The following is an 18715-nucleotide window of genomic DNA, read 5'->3' on the forward strand; positions in this document are numbered from 1 at the left end:
TTTTATAGCCTTTACAACTGTGTGACCTCAGGCAAGTTACTTCACCTCTCTGTGACGCTATTTCCTCATCTCGGAAAACAGAGATGACAACTGTACCTACTTCACTAGATCTTTTGGGGATTCAATTAATTAATGCATGTGAAGCACTCAGCATATGCTTGGCAGATTGCAAGTGCTCAACAATGGATGGTAATGAGTAGTTGCTAACATCTAATAAAAACTACTGTGATCTCAGAAAGTTTTAAATAGTAGCTAGATCAAGAATAAAATTACATATTTATTAAACTTGTAGTAAACTGATTTTTCTGTTCATTAAATCATCTTATACTTCAACACTGAGGTGTTCTTATCCCAAAGAAAAATTTTAAAGTCTATGAAAGTTTTTATCTAAAACTAAAAAAACCACAAGTGTCCTTTTCCTCAGAGATTACTCACACTGCTTACTAATGCCCAGATTTCTTAAAACCAAACCAAGTACAGGAAGTTAAGATTTAGATTGGGTCTGAAATTACAAAAATCGTAAAACTATTTAACACTTTATTACCCCCCTTTTGCATGACAAAAGAATTACCTGATGCATTTAATATTTACCCAAATCTTAACAGTTACGGGCCTAAATTGGAGTAACTGGGTCAAACGGTACACACACAAAAGCAGTACACAAATCATCCCCAACTCAAAATTAAACAGTCACCTAGACTTTCTTCTTTATCACTCTTTTTCACATTCAATCCTTCCTCCAGCTGTAACGCCATCTATCCTGACTATGATTCTGTTTTTATTCATTTATTTATCTATGAATACAAAGAATTTCAGAAAAGAAGGATAAAACGAAGAGACTTGCCTTATTTGTTTCTTTACTGGAGGGTATTCTATTTAGCAGGCTTTCCACAAGATGCAACTTAGTAAAGCCAGATCCCTCACTAGGGATTGGGAGTGGACCATTTCTGCCGATTTCACCCAGGGCTGTACAGGCAGCAATTGCCAGGAGGGGTGATGTACTGTCCAAAAATGAGCCTGTAAACACATTTAGACAAAAGAGAATTTTATATCATTACCCATGGAATGCAAAGCAACCAGCAATGTACTCAAGATTTTTTTAAAGACAGCAAACCAAAATCAAGGTCTATAACATATTTTCCAGTTGATAATTTGTTAGCATTTCTTTAGTAATAAAACACCAGAGTCATGCCCTTTCTTAATGTTTACATTTTTTCCCATAATGGAATCATCTCTGTTAAATAGAAACATATAGAAAAAAAATATATAGAAAAACTAGAGTACTTGCATTGTTATTAAAAACAGAATTTATTTAGCATCAAGATTTTGTGGAAAAACCTCGTGTATTTAGAGTTCAATGCTATAAAAAGAAATTTAAATGTTACAATAAATTTTAACCTAATTCAAAAAAATTGTAACCTACTTATGCTGACATCCAAATCAGCATAAACACATTAATTACCGATAGTTTCTGTGGCACTCTGAATGAGCTCCTCTTGTTCGGGCAGAAAATCAGCATTTGTCTCCACGTCTTGCTGCTCTGCCATTTTCATTTTCTTCTTAGCCAAATATCTTCCTACTGTGAATCCCAATGCAAGCAAAGATCCGTGCTGTATCTCCGGGCTCTGGATTTAACAACACAATACCGTACGTCTGTCTCTCTCACACGTGCGTGAATGCAATGAAATAACTGTGTGTTTACTACAGTCATCTCCCCAATAAAATATAAGGCCAAAAAATGAAGTGATCATGTGAGGCTCCACTGGATGTTAATAAATCGGTTAGGCAAGAAGAGAAAACTTGAGTTTCAAACACAGAATTCTGAGAAGTTAAGCTGAGTCCTGACTCACTTGGATTTAGATTCCCTAATCCGATACCCAAATCCAACTCTGGGTGAGGTGACTCCATAAGTGGGTGCTCTTATAAGCACCCACACTTTCTTCTAGCTTATAAATAACACTTAGGTAAATACACCGTCATAACTTTCAAGCACAATTTTCCTCTACTGCCAACAAAATACAATGAACGGATCCTATTTCTAATTGCTAAAACCTCCAAATGCCAATAAAATATTTGAAAGCACATGGTTTCAACAGTGTTTCCTAACGGGAAAGGTACAATGAGAGGTGGCAGTAGATGGGGAAGAAAAAGGAACTAACATTTCTGAGCACCAAGCACTACTAGAGCTTCTCATGTATCCACTCCCTGCCGTATTCGTAGCACTTAAAACAATGCCTATGAGACACAAGGCACTCAAAATTTGTCGACTGAACTGACTGAATCCACGTATTATCTATCTCATTTAATCTTTACAATCATAAAGGCAAGAAATTTATGAGTTCATTTTACAAGTGAGAACACAAAAACTAAAAATATATTAGATGCTTTTGTAAAACTATTTCCCACAAAAAAGGATAAAGACAAAACTGATAACATACATGATTGTCTTTTGTAGTCTTTATAAGCTGTTCTACCATTGACTTCAACTCGTTTCCTGACACTGTAGATACCACCACAGAATAAAACAATGCTGCCAGTTCACGCATCTCTTCTTTACTGCTATTCATCAGACTCTGAGCGGTGTAGAAAAAGAAATACACACATAATATATGATCATCTCCTTGCTGACAACGTCTAACATTTAAAACATTATAATGTTCAATCTACTGGTAACTATGAGAAAAGAACACAACAAGCTATTATTTCAAAATGAAATAAAAGCGGAGGTATAGACCAAAATCTTACGTGCATTTTCATTAAAGATACAAAGTATAGGGCCTCCCTGGTGGCGCAGTGGTTGAGAGTCCGCCTGCCGATGCAGGGGATACGGGTTCGTGCCCCGGTCTGGGAGGATCCCATATGCCGCGGAGCGGCTGGGCCCGTGAGCCATGGCCGCTGGGCCTGCGCGTCCGGAGCCTGTGCTCCGCAACGGGAGAGGCCACAACAGTGAGAGGCCCGCATACCGCAAAAAGAAAAAAAAAAAAAAAAAAAGATACAAAGTATAAAACAGGTGGAATTAATACAAAGCTGATCTGAAACAGAGGTGAGCATGTGTTTTCTGTAAAGAGCCAAATCTATCGCAACAATTCCACTCTGCTATTGTAGAGCAAAAGCAGTCATAGACAACAAATGGGTGTGGCTGGATTCCAGTACAATTTTACAGACACTCTAATTTTCACGTCAGGAAATTTTATTCATCTTTTAATTTTTTTTTCAACCCTTTAAAAATGTAAACAGGGCTTCCTTGGTGGTGCAGTGGTTGAGAGTCCGCCTGCCGATGCAGGGGACACGGGTTCGTGCCCTGGTCCGGGAAGATCCCACATGCTGTGGAGCGGCTGGGCCCGTGAGCCATGGCCGCTGGGCCTGCGCGTCCGGAGCCTGTACTCCGCAGCAGGAGAGGCCACAACACTGAGAGGCTCAGGTACCACAGAGAAAAAAAAAAAAAATGTAAACAGTATTCTTAGCTTGCAGCCCATACAAAACAGGAGGCGAGCCAGATTTGGTACATGGACCACAAGTTAATGACCCCTGATCTACAAGATCAAAGGTCAAAAACTCTAAGATCATTTTAAAATCAGCAAATATTCACAAAGAATTTAAAAACCTTTTTAAACTAGATGAGACTTCATGAGACTAGATTTAAACTTCATGAGACTAGATTTTCCAGAACAGTACAAAACTCACTCCTCTTGGTAAATTACCTCACGCTTTCACACTTAAATAATTGGTACTTTTTACATTAATTCAAACTGCATTTTCCAAAAAGAACTACATTATGTAGCACAAAAGGTATACAAAACTATATGAGCCAGACCTGTAATAAAAAAAATTATTCACTATTTATCTGAAATTCAAGTTTAACTGAGTATCTTGCTTTTTTTTTTTTTTTTTTTTTTTTTTTGCAGTACGCGGGCCTCTCACTGTTGTGGCCTCTCCCGTTGCAGAGCACAGGCTCCGGACGCGCAGGCTCAGCGGCCGTGGCTCAGGGGCCTAGCCGCTCCGCAGTATGTGGGATCCTCCCGGACCGGGGCACGAACCTGTGTCCCCTGCATCGGCAGGCGGACTCTCAACCACTGCGCCACCAGGGAAGCCCAGTATCTTGCATTTTTATTTGCTAAACCTGGTAACCCTTTTGGTGTGACCACGGGACAAAAATACTCTCCAACATGGCCGGTGGGAGTGTGAATTGGAACTACTCATATGCAGGATGTGCATTATCTATTAAAATTGCATCCATGTGTCCTCAATTCCACTTCTGGGGAATCTATCTAAAAATATACCCACTCATATTCAAAATGATGGATTGTTCATTGCAGCAGACTGGAAGTACCCTAAATGACCATCAATAAGGACCTACAATAAATTATGGCACATTCATGCAGTGGAAAACAATGAAGTTATTAAAACAAAGAGGATGTTCTCTCTGTAGTTATATAGGAGTAACTCCTTGTTCTAAAGCTAAGTGAAAGAAGGTACAAAACAGTGTGAAAAGTATAATACCCTTTTGTGTGAAAAAAGGAAGAAAAATCAAAAATGCTAATTTCATTTGTGAGTATATGCATAAGTAAACTCTAGAAGGGACACCATATACAAATAAGTGATAACCTACGCATGCCTGTCAGGTGAGAGAGGAAGAGGCAGGAAGGTGAAGGGATCTGGGTAGCTGAGAGACTATGCAAAGGAGACGTCTTACATAATTGCTTACTTAAATTATACATATTTATTACTTTTTTAAACTTTTAAAACAGAAAAATAATTTTTTCTCACTTATAAGACTCTCAATTCATCTCCCCCTCTCACCTAAATGGATCACTGCAATACATGGGCCTACACGTTTCCCAGTAAGTGTTTAATGATGAGAGTTTCAAAATGACCTAAAGGCAGAAAAGGCCACAGAAACACTGGTAGGAAGGCGACATCATGAGATCAAAGTTTAAAATATACAGAATCAAAAAGAAATACACATGCACAGGATATACCTTTATCCATTCGGTTTTGTCTACAAATTTGGTAGCCAGCTTTTCCGGATACACTGAGACAGCTTCCAATAGACAGTACATGACTGGCAAACCTAAATAAGAAGGAATTCAGAACCATTCTGATTTCAAGAAAAGCAACAAACGTACAGGGATCACTAAATTCCTTTAAAGCATAAGGCTACAGCTTTAGGAGGCATTCCCCAGTTTTACAAAACAAAAGTTAACCTAAATACAGTATGTGATTCAATACAGCAAATTTACAGACTTATTGTCTATAAAAAGATGCCCTGTTCTTCACACCCACTTCCAAAGTAAAAATATATTACCTATTGTTCAGCATTTCTTTCTGAAAAGAGAAATAGTGTATCAAAGATGAACTCAGGAAAGTTTAGAAAAGAAACAGAGATTCATGTTCAGTTGTAGGAGAGAAGACAGAAAATAATTTTGCTATAAATTCTCAGCTGAGTTTAAAATTAGATTTTTGTTTAAGTGCTTTAGTATAATCCTCAGCGTCATGACCTCCTACCTCCAACACCTGCTAACAGCTGCTGAAGCAGGCCGATGTAGATCTGAACAGGGTTGGTTTCCCCACTCTTGGAAGAAGACGAGGAGGGTATTGCCTGGCTGCCCGACATTAAAGTCCGTATATAGCGTCCAATGGCTGGGGCGTGATCTTGCATATCAGCCAAACTCTGAGAGGTGGGCACCACTCCCGCACTGTGAGCCAGGCACATGCGCAAGTACAGGACTATCTACAGACAGAAGGAAGAAGGACACCAGAGAAGCGTCTCAAAAAATCAAGGTGGGGGGGCTTCCCTGGTGGCGCAGTGGTTGAGAGTCCGCCTGCCAATGCAGGGGACAAGGGTTCGTGCCCCGGTCCGGGAAGATCCCACATGCCACAGAGCAGCTGGGCCCGTGAGCCATGGCTGCTGAGCCTGCGCGTCCAGAGCCTGTGCTCCGCAACAGGAGAGGCCACAACAGTGAGAGGCCCACGTACCGCAAAAAAAAAAAAAAAAAAAAATCAAGGCAGGGGCTTCCCTGGTGGCGCAGTGGTTGGGAGTCTGCCTGCCAATGCAGGGGCGTGGGTTCGTGCCCCGGTCTGGGAGGATCCCACATGCCGTGGAGCGGGCTGGGCCCATGAGCCATGGCCACTGAGCCTGTGCGTCCAGAGCCTGTGCTCCGCAGCGGGAGAGGCCACAGCAGTGAAAGGCCCGCGTACCACACAAAAAAAAAAAAAAAAAAAAAAAAATCAAGGCAGGAGATGTTCTTCAAAGTGACAGTTCCCAGTTTTGATTCCCCACCTTCCTTCATAAAGCTATTCAAAACCCTCACAGAAGCTGGAAAACACGACTCAACGTGTGAACTGAAATTACCACAATGGAGCAGAATTTATATAACCAGCTTTTATAATCCAAAGAGTGCATTTTAACAGAGTTTAATGGAGTTAAAACACAAACTCCACTTTTAAAGTCTAAAATATAACAAGGAAAATCATTATTTTTTTTTAAAGATGTGTGTGTATGTATGTGAGAGAGACAGACACTGGGCAGAAACCCAGGACCAATGATCTGTTCGTGTGGAACTTGAGCTGCATTTAATCTCCACTGACATGAGAATTTGAGAAAATGGGTTCAAATCATCTACAGAAGAGTAGCTACGACGTCATTAAAAACCTCTGACATAAATTAGCTACTAAGGAGTCCTCTGGAAGCTCTTTCCTTGACAGCTAGAACAGGACAGGCAGTAATTTCATCGTGGGTCTCCTTACTCACTCTGAACAAGATTATCTCTTGGCATTTAATTAGTGCAAGTCAATGACTAAAACAATAGAATTTCCCTTAGTAAATGAGATAAATTAATCTAATTCTCCAACCTTCAAAACTGGATAATCGAAATAACCTCAATATATCGTTGGCTTTAAATTTCAAATCTAATTTGCTGTAAATTCCCAATAGCAATCAATGCAGAGCATCTATTTCCTTCACGAAGAGAATCTCACTGAGATAAATGTATTTCTAGACACCACTATGATTTAAAATAATACCAATTACTAAGTACTGTTTTCCTAATAAACAACCTGGTATAAAACAATGACGTCACTATATGGGTTTACCTAGAACACAAAAAATTCACGGTCATCTCTTTGACTGTGACATTACCGTTAAGAACCTTTAGCGAAAGCAAAATAGAAATATATGTCAGTCCTACCTCTCCAAAGGCTGCTGGGTTAAATGGAAGGACAGTGGTCCCAGTCATGTACTTGGCTGGCGTTTTCATTCGATGGGAAGCCTAATAAAAATAAACCCCAAAAATCAATTACTGGAAAACAAAGCACGTGTACCCTTTCTCAACTCAAAAATAACTATTTCTAGCTACATTATTGCCTGCTACTGTTTTTTTTCTAGTCAAAACATTTTTCCATTAACCATGCTTGATTGTGCATGGACCTCAAACCCTAAGTTACAGATGTGTTACCTTCTAACTGGCTTGTTTAAAAAAAATAAACCTGGGCTTCCCTGGTGGTGCAGCGGTTGAGAGTCCGCCTGCCGATGCAGGGGACACAGGTTCGTGTCCCGGTCCGGGAAGATCCCACATGCCGCTGAGCCTGCACGTCTGGAGCCTGTGCTCCACAACGGGAGAGGCCACAGGAGTGAGAGGCCCGCGTACCGCAAAAAAAAAAAAAAAAGAATAAACCTATAAATCAACTATACTTTAAAAAGAAAGGAAAAAAGAAAAAAGCTGCAAAGATGACACAGTAGCAAGTAAAAAATATAAAATAAAATAAAAAGAATAAACCTACTCCAGGCATCTACTGACAGTCACCCCAGGGCGCTGCATGCCAGTTATTTTCATTAATAATAGAGGCAGAAGGAAAATATTAGCACAAAAGCATCTCTGCCCACAAATATGACAGTGTTATGGAGAAGAGAATCATGGTTGCTACATACTGACCTCCAGCACCCTTAAGATGTCTATCTAAGCAAAAAGCTAAGACCACCAGTAGAGGTGAAAGGCTGTAAGGTATCCCCCCAGCACACTAAGAGAAACATCAATGTAAAAAGTAGGATAGTGTCAGGGTGGGGGGTCATGACTGTCAATACTCTGATCTACCAGCAAAAACAGGAGACTTGCAAAAGCAGATGCAATGCTCTCTTATGATCATGGTGGAAAAAGTCTGAACTGCTCCCTGAAGCATTCTTAAACTTATGCTGCCCTAAATAGTGCCCTTAAAAATAAAGAAGATATATTTTAAGCATGTCATGCCAAGGGGAAAAATTTTAACCACAGCCAATAAAAATAATGGTACAAATGAACTTATTTACAAAACAGAAATAGAGTCACAGTTGTAAAAAACAAACTTATGGTTACCAGGAGGGAAAAGGGGGGAAGGGATAAACTGGGAGATTGGGATTGACATATACCCACTACTATATATAATATAGATAAATAATAAGGACCTACTGTATAGCACAGGGAACTCTACTCAATACTCTGTAATGACCTATATGGGAAAAGAATCTAAAAAAGAGTGGATGTATGTTTATGTATAACTGATTCACTCTGCTGTACAGCAGAAACTAACACAACAGTGTAAATCAACTATACTCCACTAAAAATTTTAAAAATAATAATAATAATAAATAAAATAAACACAGCCAAAATGTTGAAAAACATAAAAGGAATTGTAAGTAATTTAGATTTGGGCAAAACAGATTAATTACATTTGAGATTTATATTTTTCTCCTCACTTCGTACCTTCCTCTTATTGTATTAACATTGTTAGAAACTTTACGAACTATTCAACATTTAGTGATTAGCATTTTAAAATGTGTCACCTAAAAAAATATAAGTTTATTTTCATCATTCACTATATGACTTAAACTATTATCTGAAGTTAAATACCATACCTTTTCCTGGATATAATATACCATTTCTGGAAAAGATGGCATCTGCTTAGAAGTACTTTCTTTTCTGTTTCTACCAGGAAGACACCTTAAAACTCGTTGTGCCTCTCCATGAACTTCCTCCCGTCTTTCAGAAAGATAAATAAGAAACATAAATAAATTTCACCAACTGGAGAATGATCATATGAAGACTAAGAACAGCAATTTTATTTGTCATCTGTCTTAAATATATTTTTGGCTCTCTATGCAAAGAGGCATAAAATACATGATAAGCAATCGCTTCTTTTTGGAAATTTCATTAAGATGTAGAGAGTCATGTGGCTTTCATCTTTGAATTTTACCCACAGGAAAAAACAAGACAGGGTATGACTACAGGTCTATGTATTGTATCAAGGGAGCCATACTTTTAACTCTAATAAATTGCTCCTAAATTCCACAGACGAACACTGCAAACAACATAAATTTTATTCAATTTTCAACTAAATTTTAAATGAACCCAAATTCAAATTAACACCTTTGAAACTTACGGATCTCCTGCAGCTAATAAGAGCAAATATCTGGACGGTATATGATCTGAGGGAAACACCGTGCTGGCAAATTTCACAGCCACTTGTCGAACTTGAACTTCAGGCTATTTGACACATAAACGTACAAACACACACACACACACAAATTAAAAAAAAAAAAGAATTCAATTACCAACAACTCATTCCAGTCGAGTCATTTTAATTGTAAACAATCAAAATTTAAGTTGATATTTCAATAAATATATCTAAATAAATAAAACATCATTTAGTCAAGATCTTTAATCATGTTGTTTAAGAGTCTTTGGACAATGACATTATTTAAAGAATACTATTATGATCTAAGAGGATGCTCCAAGTAGAGCAGGAAACCCCACCAAGACCATAACCATAATCTCTCTGTAGGTGTACATCCTCAGCCCAACCATCAGACCAAGGTCACTGTGGCAGTTTCTAGCCACCACCTCTGCTTCTCCAACTCTTAAACTCTCAGTCACATGAGTGAAATTCAGATATTTTGCAGGGAACACAAACAGAGCTTACTTGGAATCCCTACAAATTTAAAGCAAAATACCACCAACGCTTTCAGATTAGCTCTTAAATTAAAACTGACTCCAAAGCAAAGCTTCAACTACATAAATATATCCAATTAACTTAAATAGATTAAGACTGTAATCTATGAATAGGAAGTTCAACCAGAAAAGCAATTGTAGAGTCTACTGATGCTTAAGCTTTATTCTCAGGTATCTTCCCCCTGGGTCATTCCTCCAGTCACAACATAAGTGAGATGAGAGATGCTTAGAAACATGTACTACCTCATTTATTCAGGTGTTCTTGCTCTTTAGCATTTTTGGAGCTACTGTAAAGGGCAATGATATTAAGGACCAGTCTATATGATTTAGCCCAGGGTCTGGCTGCCTTACATGTAGTCTGAGAAAAGAAAATAAATTACCTTTGGCTTTGTAATACTGTTACATGATTTGATCTGCATAAGTATGACCAGCACCCATGTGCATTATACAAGCATTCCATTTCCTTGTACGGTTACCTACAAAAAGTTTTAAGTATTTGACTCTAATAAGCTTCCAAATAAGCCTATACTTCTTTGTCCATGTTATATGATCATGAACCAGGTACACTGAACACCAAGAGCATTTGACAATGGGTCGCTATATATAATAAGCCTTCTGAGTGTACATAATTATCCTGTCATATTTCAACAGAAACCAGATACCTTCCTGAACCTTTAATAATTCCTCAGTATAAATGTGTTAATAAACATGGCTGAAGACCTAACAAAGACCCAATGCAGCCAAATTTCAGTTAAGATGTAATTCATATTAATCTCACCAATATTTGACATCATTCCCTCTTTAATCTCCCTCTCTACTCCTAGAAATGGAGGACAAAGAACTGACTAAAGCAAATACATAATGTATTATTTTATATTGCATATTATATATCATGTATACATATGTGTATATAACCACAGATATTAAAAATTCTCCTGCAGGGCTTCCCTGGTGGCGCCGTGGTTGAGAGTCCACCTGCCGATGCAGGAGACACAGGTTCGTGCCCCGGTCTGGGAAGATCCCACATGCCGCAGAGCGGCTGGGCCCGTGAGCCATGGCCACTGAGCCTGCGCATCCAGAGCCTGTGCTCCGCAACGGGAGAGGCCACAGCGGTGAGAGGCCCGCGTACCGAAAAAAAAAAATAATAAAATTTCTCCTGCAAACTCCCATGGCAGGCAAATGAAGAGGACTAGAGGGAAGAAGAGTATGTATGATGGTACTGGCTTACTTCCTACAGACTCATTTTGATCCATAAATTGTGTCTTTCTTTCCTTCTGCTTTTCTCCCCCAATGTTACCTACAGAACTCTACCTCAGTGAACTGTAGTGCTCAGCTACCACTTAAAACAAACACTTGCAACTGGTAGAGCATGATATTAAGAACAGTTTTCCAACAAGGAAGGCTTTAAACATAAGGCCTCTGTGAATATCACTACTCCTTCTTCCCTAAAATCAGATTGCAATAACGAAGAATTAAAAACAGATCATAAATCACAGTCCAAGTGAAAGCAAATATTCCTCTTCATTATAGAGTTAAGGCAAAAAGCAACTCAAATTTTGATCTTAAAAATGTAGGACTTCCCTGGTGGCGCAGTGGTTAAGAATCTGCCTGCCAATGCAGGGGACACGGGTTCAAGCCCTGGTTGGGGAAGATCCCACATGCCACGGAGCAACTAAGCCCGTGTGCCACAACTACTGAGCCTGCGCTCTAGAGCCCGTAAGCCACAACTACTGAGCCCATGAGCCACAACAGCTGAAGCCCATGCGCCTAGAGCCCGTGCTCCGCAACAAGAGAAGTCACCGCAATGAGAAGCCCACACACCGCAATGAAGAGTAGCCCCCGCTCGCTATAACTAGAGAAAGCTTGCACACAGCAACGAAGACCCAGTGCAGCCATAAATAAATAAATTTTTTAAAAAAACTGAGAGCTTAAAAAATGTTTAAAAAAAAATGTAAAATGCATATACCACCAGCCACTGTAGTTCACATAGCTGGACCTACCTTTATTAAGTACGAAGCCACAAGTGCCTCCATGAGAGTCCGCTGTGCTCCTTCCAAAGTACTATAAGCTCCAACCATCATGGATAGTGCTTCTTGAATAGCGAGTCGCGTCTCGGGCTCTTCCTATGAAGATGATAAAAACAGTGTTTCCCTCCCTGTTGGGTTTCCAAGTGAGCATCCAAACAGAAAGCATACACTTGTCAGGTCTTTCCCTACCTTACATAGGGCTTCAAAAAGCTGCTGCACAAGAGCTATATCCTTAGTGAATAAATGGGGCATTCGACTGTAAGAGAATATGAGGTCATCATTACTATCAAAAATTTCCATAAGATGGAAAAGAAAAAGAAACTAAACACAAACTTTCCTAAACTTGCACTTTCACTTCTGAACCATGTGAGCATCACTGGATTACCTCCCCCAAAGAACCAAACACTTTTTAAAGTAAATATTTAATTCTTCAACTGTCTAATAATGTAATTCTAGATTAATATACCTATTATCCAGATATTCTCACTAGAATATTCCATGCATTCAGTTAACATTTCTGATTTTAAAATAAAGAAAGTAGATGAGACTAAATGCTATTTAAACTAATGACTCTGGTGACAAGGAGCTTTGTCACTTCATGCCAACACACAAGGGACAAGGTTTGTTGACAACCCTATGCTGTATCAGCTGATCTGAAGTGGCTGTCTTCTGAGTCCCCCAACTCCTTCCCTACACAGTGCAGAAGAGCAAGACCCAGTCTACACAGGCCAACACAGAGCCTGTGCCAGGGTGTAAGCAGCACCTCCTACCACTGAGGATGCTGCTCCTCTATCTCCCTGCTCTGAAATACAGTGAAGGAAGAGGAAACAAGGAGGAACTGGGTGCAGGAAACCATACTAAGCAGAAGAAAAAAAATCCAACTTTGGAAACAGGGCCACTCAGAATCATAATATAATGCTATCAGAAAAGAGAATCACTAGAAAAACTCTTGATTATAGAGATTATAAACACTGGTAGTAAGTAGCAACAAGAACACTTAAGGTCAATCAAATGTCTCTAGGGTACAAGAAAACTGTAACACATTATGACACAATCCAGTTCAAAATCTCATTTCAAGACTGCCATTTAATGTGGTAACACATCTTCAGATATAAGTTAAAATGTCTCACATTCATTATCCTTCTACAAGGAGGACATTTCTAAACAACCTATGACCCTTTCAGAATCATAACAAATTTATTCTCCATCCATTATTAAATGCCACAATTGTTCTTAGTTTACCAACAGGATATCTCTCACTGAAAAAGAGTTTACTCACCTGGAGAGTTTTCCAACAGCTGAATATGCCATTGACAGTAGCTTAGGGTCCTTGAAATTAAGGGGAAAAAAAAGAAAAGAACAAAAAGCAGACAGAACAAAAAACACAGTAAACAGCAAAACCTTTTTGCTGCAATTAAATGTATTATTTTACTCCTTGTTAAACCTAGGTCTCACCCTGCCTAACTATGTGATATCAGCATCTGAACAAAACAAATAAAAATGTCCAAACCCAGAATGCATCACACTACTAAAAGGAAAAACAAAACTTTACCTCCCCAACTTACTCCAAAAGGAAAATGCAGTGGTCATATATGAAAAGGTTCTCTTAGCTGGTGCTAAGTGCAGGATAGTTTCAATACTATATAACCTGCAAATACCAAAATTCACCACCAACGTACTAGGAAAACAGCTTAACTTATTAGAAAATTCACCTGCCCAACAGGCTAGGATCCACTCTCTCTCACCCAAAATTGTAGTAAGCTGGGGAGCAACTGTCTAAAAATCTGCACCATAGGAAACAGCTTCTTCTCATATCTTCCACCATAAAAAATTAAAGGGATCATAGTATTCAGGTGAGTTAACAAGGTTCCCACTCAAGATACGGATAGAATTTTACGTGGTTTTATGAAAACCAATAGTCTGACATTACTTAGAACATAGTAACACTTCCATGAGCTGAAGTTTATACATTTAACATAGGATTCACACACCTACATGGCCACTCTTACAGACTCATCTGTTGGGAAGACAGGCAGTGTCATCTGGAGGTAAAAGGATTACAGCCCTGTAGTTTATCTGGCCTCTCTAACCTATCTTCAAATATACAGTTCCTCCCCTAGAAGCCCCAAAGCATTTTTATTTCTACCAACCATCCAAAGAATCTGACTACGCCATAAAAATAATCTGAAAGTTTCCCAAGGCCTTAAGAACCATGCAAGCTCTATTCAATCAACAGAAGAAGACAGGAGAGTCAGGCCTAACACTGCCCCAAAGCACAGCTGCACAACAAATGAATAGCTCTTCATTAATAATATCTACTAATATGCCTTTACTGTGCTGAATAATTTACATGAATTATCTCATTTAATCTTCACAATAATCCAATGAAGTGATACTATTATCCTCATTTTTCTGATAAAGAACAGAGGTCCAAAGAATTTAAGTAACTCACCAAGGAACAAAACTAGAATTCAAACTCAATTCTAAATCCAAATGGCAAAATACTGGTCATTGTACTAATGCAAACATGCATTCATGTTTAGCTAAGACTTAGGAAGAAATACTAACTAGAGTTCTTGAAACCTTACCTTTTTTAGCAAATTCCCCTGAAATACTAGAAATGGTAGGAGTGATACAGCAAGGAAAAACAGGATTTGAAAATCTACAATCCAAGGAATCCTCATTCCACTTAGCTTAAGGAATCAAAAATTTACTGAATGCATGTTCTGACAGAGTTTGTTTGTTTGTTTTATCATCTTTATTGGAGCATAATTGCTTTACAATGGTGTGTTAGTTTCTACTGTATAACAAAGTGAATCAGCTATATGTCCACATATATCCCCATATCTCCTCCCTCTTGCGTCTCCCTCCCACCCTCCATTTCCCACCCCTCTAGGGGATAAAAAGCACCGAGCTTGTGCTATGTGGCTGCTTGTGCTATGTGGCTGCTTCCCACTAGCTATCTATTTTACATTTGGTAGTGTATTTGGTAGTCTGACAGAGTTTTGAATCAATAAAATCTCAGCCCCTAAGAATTAACACTGTTTCTCAAAACAAGCAAATCCAAATAGACCTATATGGAAATAAATCATAAAGTAAAATTTACTTCTTTTCATTCCATTTTTGCACAGTGCCTAAAAGTAACATAAAATGTACTAGCTTTTTAAAATGTTATTTAAAGAAATGATAAGACAACCTCAAGATCCGTATCAGTTTTTAATACTTATTTCAAAAAAAAAGGGCAAAAGATGGTGGTAATTTCTGAAATTTGCACCACTTCAATTAAAAATGTTAAGAAATGATGGAACAACAGCAAACTTTAACTATATCAACATACAGACCAGCAAAGTTTATAACAGAAAATACTTTAAAATATAAAATGTTAACAAAAATTTAAAAAAACAAGTCACTTACTTCTTTATATTCATTGATTAGCTTGGTGAGGCCATTCAAAAGCATTGGACCTAATGGCTTAATCTTGATTTCTGGACAGCTTTTTGAAAAAATAACACATACAAAGCAAGATATAAGAATCTCATAATTACAAATCTTTTCAGATTATTAGTTAAAATAGAGACATAACTGAAGTAAATTTAAATAATCTATTAAAATATGAAATATTTTAAGATAAACAAACAAGATTTCTTTCTAGGTAAGATATACTTGCATCACTTCATCACTCCAACAGCTTGAAAACTTTATAAATAGTTCAAAAAACTTACGTTACACAAATGTGATGCACAAATTGCAGGGATAATGTTCTTAATTTTGAATTTGTATTTGTACCAAAGAGTCCATCATACACCACCTATGAAAAAAGAACAACGTCAAGAATACCAATTAACAAGAACAGCAATTTACTATCTTCAAATACTATTAAGGATTCAATCAAGAGTAGGTCTTTTGCACTACACCTTGTTCTTCAAAATTAATGCAGTTCTCTTTCATACAAATATTTTAGCTGACGGCCTTAGGAAGCCAATCAGTAGCTTCAATTAACAGTCTGTGGAGTAACAACAAACACAATGGTAGATGTTACAAGTCTGCAAAATTTGTGGGGCTACCACTAGAAAGCAACACAGAGTTCACGCTGCAGTGGGCTGCCACTCTCACGCAGGGGCCATGAGCAGAGAAGGTTATTTTGGGGGTATTAGGTTTCTTAATTACACGTGGACTCATTTTGAAAACATAAATAACTACAAATAAAGTGTACACCTACAGGATGTCTATGAATATTCTGCCACAAACTTCTAGCTGCTTATTATATAATGTAGTGTTACTACAACCAAATTTTCTGAACCAAAATTATCAAAACACTGTCAGGGAAACAGTGCCTGGAAAGTGAAATGGAAGAAGCTCTGTGATTATTTTATGTTTATGGAAACACAGAACAGAGTACTTGAAATCAGTCAAATATTAGAGAGCCAGATACTGGGAATAAAAGTTGTATCACCTAAAAGGAGGAAGCAGCCACTTAAACAAATAAGCCTTAAGAGGGAGAGATGTGAAGGCAGAAGCCAATGTCTACCACACACATACAGTGAGCAAGAGGACAGTGTTCTTACTTTGGGACTGAAAGAGATGAGAGGCAGGAAATGGAAACACTTCAGACAGGAAGGGGCACACCAGAGCAAATCCTGAAACTGGAGTAGATGTTTACCAGGCTACAGTGGGGAGGGCCACTATGCCAGGAGTGGAGACACAGAGCCATGAAAACAGCATGCTTAAACAGCAACAATCTCTGTTGGAGCATAAGGTACAGGGCAAGGGTATGGTGAGATACGAGACCAGAAGGGAAATAACTGCTGCCTTTCCACCATTTACTGAGAACTTGCTAACTGAATGAGTACTAGCCACCCTGCTCTAAAGCTTCTACCTGCTAACCTACTCAGTCTTTACAACATTGCTATGAGGTAGCTGTATCATTACATCCATTTTACAGATTTTTTTTTATGTTTAAAGAAAAACAGGAAAAACCCTGAGTTTTATTTAAGATCAAAAGTAAGTAACTAATGACAAAATTATGCTCAAATGAATCTGTCTCCAGAGCTGAGCTGGTCATGACTTGGACCAAAAGGCAAGAGCTTTTCCGGAGGGGCTCACATCCCACACCAACAGAGGACAAGAGTTTCCAACTGCAAAAATAACTCTGGTGGCAACACACAAAACAGACTGGCTGTGGGGAAGACTAGAGGCAGGGCAACAAGGAAGACGACTGTGGCAAGCAGAACAACAAGTGACAATCCTCATTAACGTCAGCATTCGGCAGACGGGGGTGAAGACACTGCGGCAGCAGCATCCAGAGGCTGTGGCCGCTGCCCTCACGAGGGAGTCCCGTCAAGGATGACTCGCTTTTCCACCGAGGTGACCAAGTTTCTGGTGCTACCATTTTTGGAAAAAAGCCACTCAGAAAAGCACTAGTTTGAAAGGAATTATCACCGTACTTTTAGGGTGAATGGTAACCACATACAGCATATATTCTATAATAAAAATTTATAATATATATATTATATATACTATATATTTATATATAATAAAATATATATTACTATATTAATAAAATATATTTTTATTATAGCTATAATTAAAAAGTATTTTCTGCAGCTAAACTTGAGAGAGAAAAAAGAAATCTCATTAACCTTGTTATACATATCAACCTACCTCCTGAATATCCATTAACACAGTTCTTTGTCTAGTTAAACAAACATGAAAGTTGTAAACAGGCCATTTTTCTCGGGAAAGAATGAGTTACCTGAATGTTAGCCGGGAACGTTTCAGCAGCTTGTCTAGAACGAAGGAGGTGGGGGACAATCTTTAACTTAACCCTTGTACTGACTGGGTCCCTTTTCAGCTCTGGCTTCAGAACTGCTCCCTGTTGAAAACATGTGTGATTATAACTCAGCACTTCAAAATTATTGTGAATTGAAAAAAATCATGAGAGATCATCTACATCAATGGTCGCTCAAACTTTTGTTTCAGGATCCCTTTATACTCTTAAAAATTACTGAAGCTTCCGAAGAGCTTTTGTTTATACTGAATACCTATCAATATTTAATATACTAGAAATTAAAACTGAAAATATTTTAAGTACTTATTCACTTAAAAATATTAAACCCATTATATACTTTCATAAATAACGTATTTTTAAGAAAAATAAAAAACTATATTTTCCAAAACAAAAAACTGCACTGAGACAGTGGCGTTGTTTTATATTTTCTGTAAATCTCTTCACTGTCCACCTTAATAAAAGAAAGCTGGATTCTTATATCTTTGTCAGCATTTAATTTGTTGTAATATGTTGTTTTAAGTATGTTAAAAAAAACAGCTTCACAAAGATATGTGACTGGAAAAGTGGGGATGATTTCAGCCTTTTCAGATAATTACAGATATTTGATGCCACCCCCAAACTTGATATGCAATAGGTTCTTAAAGGTTAACTGCCATGTAGATTTGAAACCATATCAAGGGAACATCTGCATACTGTTCTACTAAATTCCACCAGTCTATCTGCATACTGAATGGCTCCCTTACCCTGTATGCTTCTGTAACATCACTGGTCATTTGGAAAATACTGGCTCACCGAGTTAAGCAAATATTTCATTATAAAACATCCACGCACACACACAAAAATCACATTAATATCATGACCAATCTCATCAGAAAAGTCTGTAAGCACTGACAAGCTGTCAAGCTCATCGTGATGAATAC

General features: G+C 38.2%; 1 protein-coding gene across 4 annotated transcripts in view; it reads right to left on the reverse strand.

The window, feature by feature from the left end:
* Window positions 1-18715, reverse strand: part of ECPAS (Ecm29 proteasome adaptor and scaffold) — a 109577-nt gene that overhangs the window by 41563 nt on the left and 49299 nt on the right. For all 4 annotated transcript variants that reach the window (XM_060101286.1, XM_060101285.1, XM_060101284.1 and 1 more), the window contains 14 exons: window positions 17760-17879; window positions 15730-15815; window positions 15422-15500; window positions 13287-13336; window positions 12197-12263; window positions 11981-12103; window positions 9412-9515; window positions 8888-9011; window positions 7188-7268; window positions 5506-5731; window positions 4980-5071; window positions 2439-2573; window positions 1463-1625; window positions 845-1017 (listed from right to left, as the gene is read on the reverse strand). In XM_060101286.1, coding sequence (XP_059957269.1) covers window positions 845-1017; window positions 1463-1625; window positions 2439-2573; window positions 4980-5071; window positions 5506-5731; window positions 7188-7268; window positions 8888-9011; window positions 9412-9515; window positions 11981-12103; window positions 12197-12263; window positions 13287-13336; window positions 15422-15500; window positions 15730-15815; window positions 17760-17879 — 1623 coding nt within the window. The remainder of the gene's footprint in view (window positions 1-844; window positions 1018-1462; window positions 1626-2438; window positions 2574-4979; window positions 5072-5505; window positions 5732-7187; window positions 7269-8887; window positions 9012-9411; window positions 9516-11980; window positions 12104-12196; window positions 12264-13286; window positions 13337-15421; window positions 15501-15729; window positions 15816-17759; window positions 17880-18715) is intronic.

The sequence above is a fragment of the Mesoplodon densirostris genome, chromosome 6 (assembly GCF_025265405.1).
Source record: "Mesoplodon densirostris isolate mMesDen1 chromosome 6, mMesDen1 primary haplotype, whole genome shotgun sequence".
In the NCBI taxonomy this organism is placed as follows: Eukaryota; Metazoa; Chordata; class Mammalia; order Artiodactyla; family Ziphiidae; genus Mesoplodon; species Mesoplodon densirostris.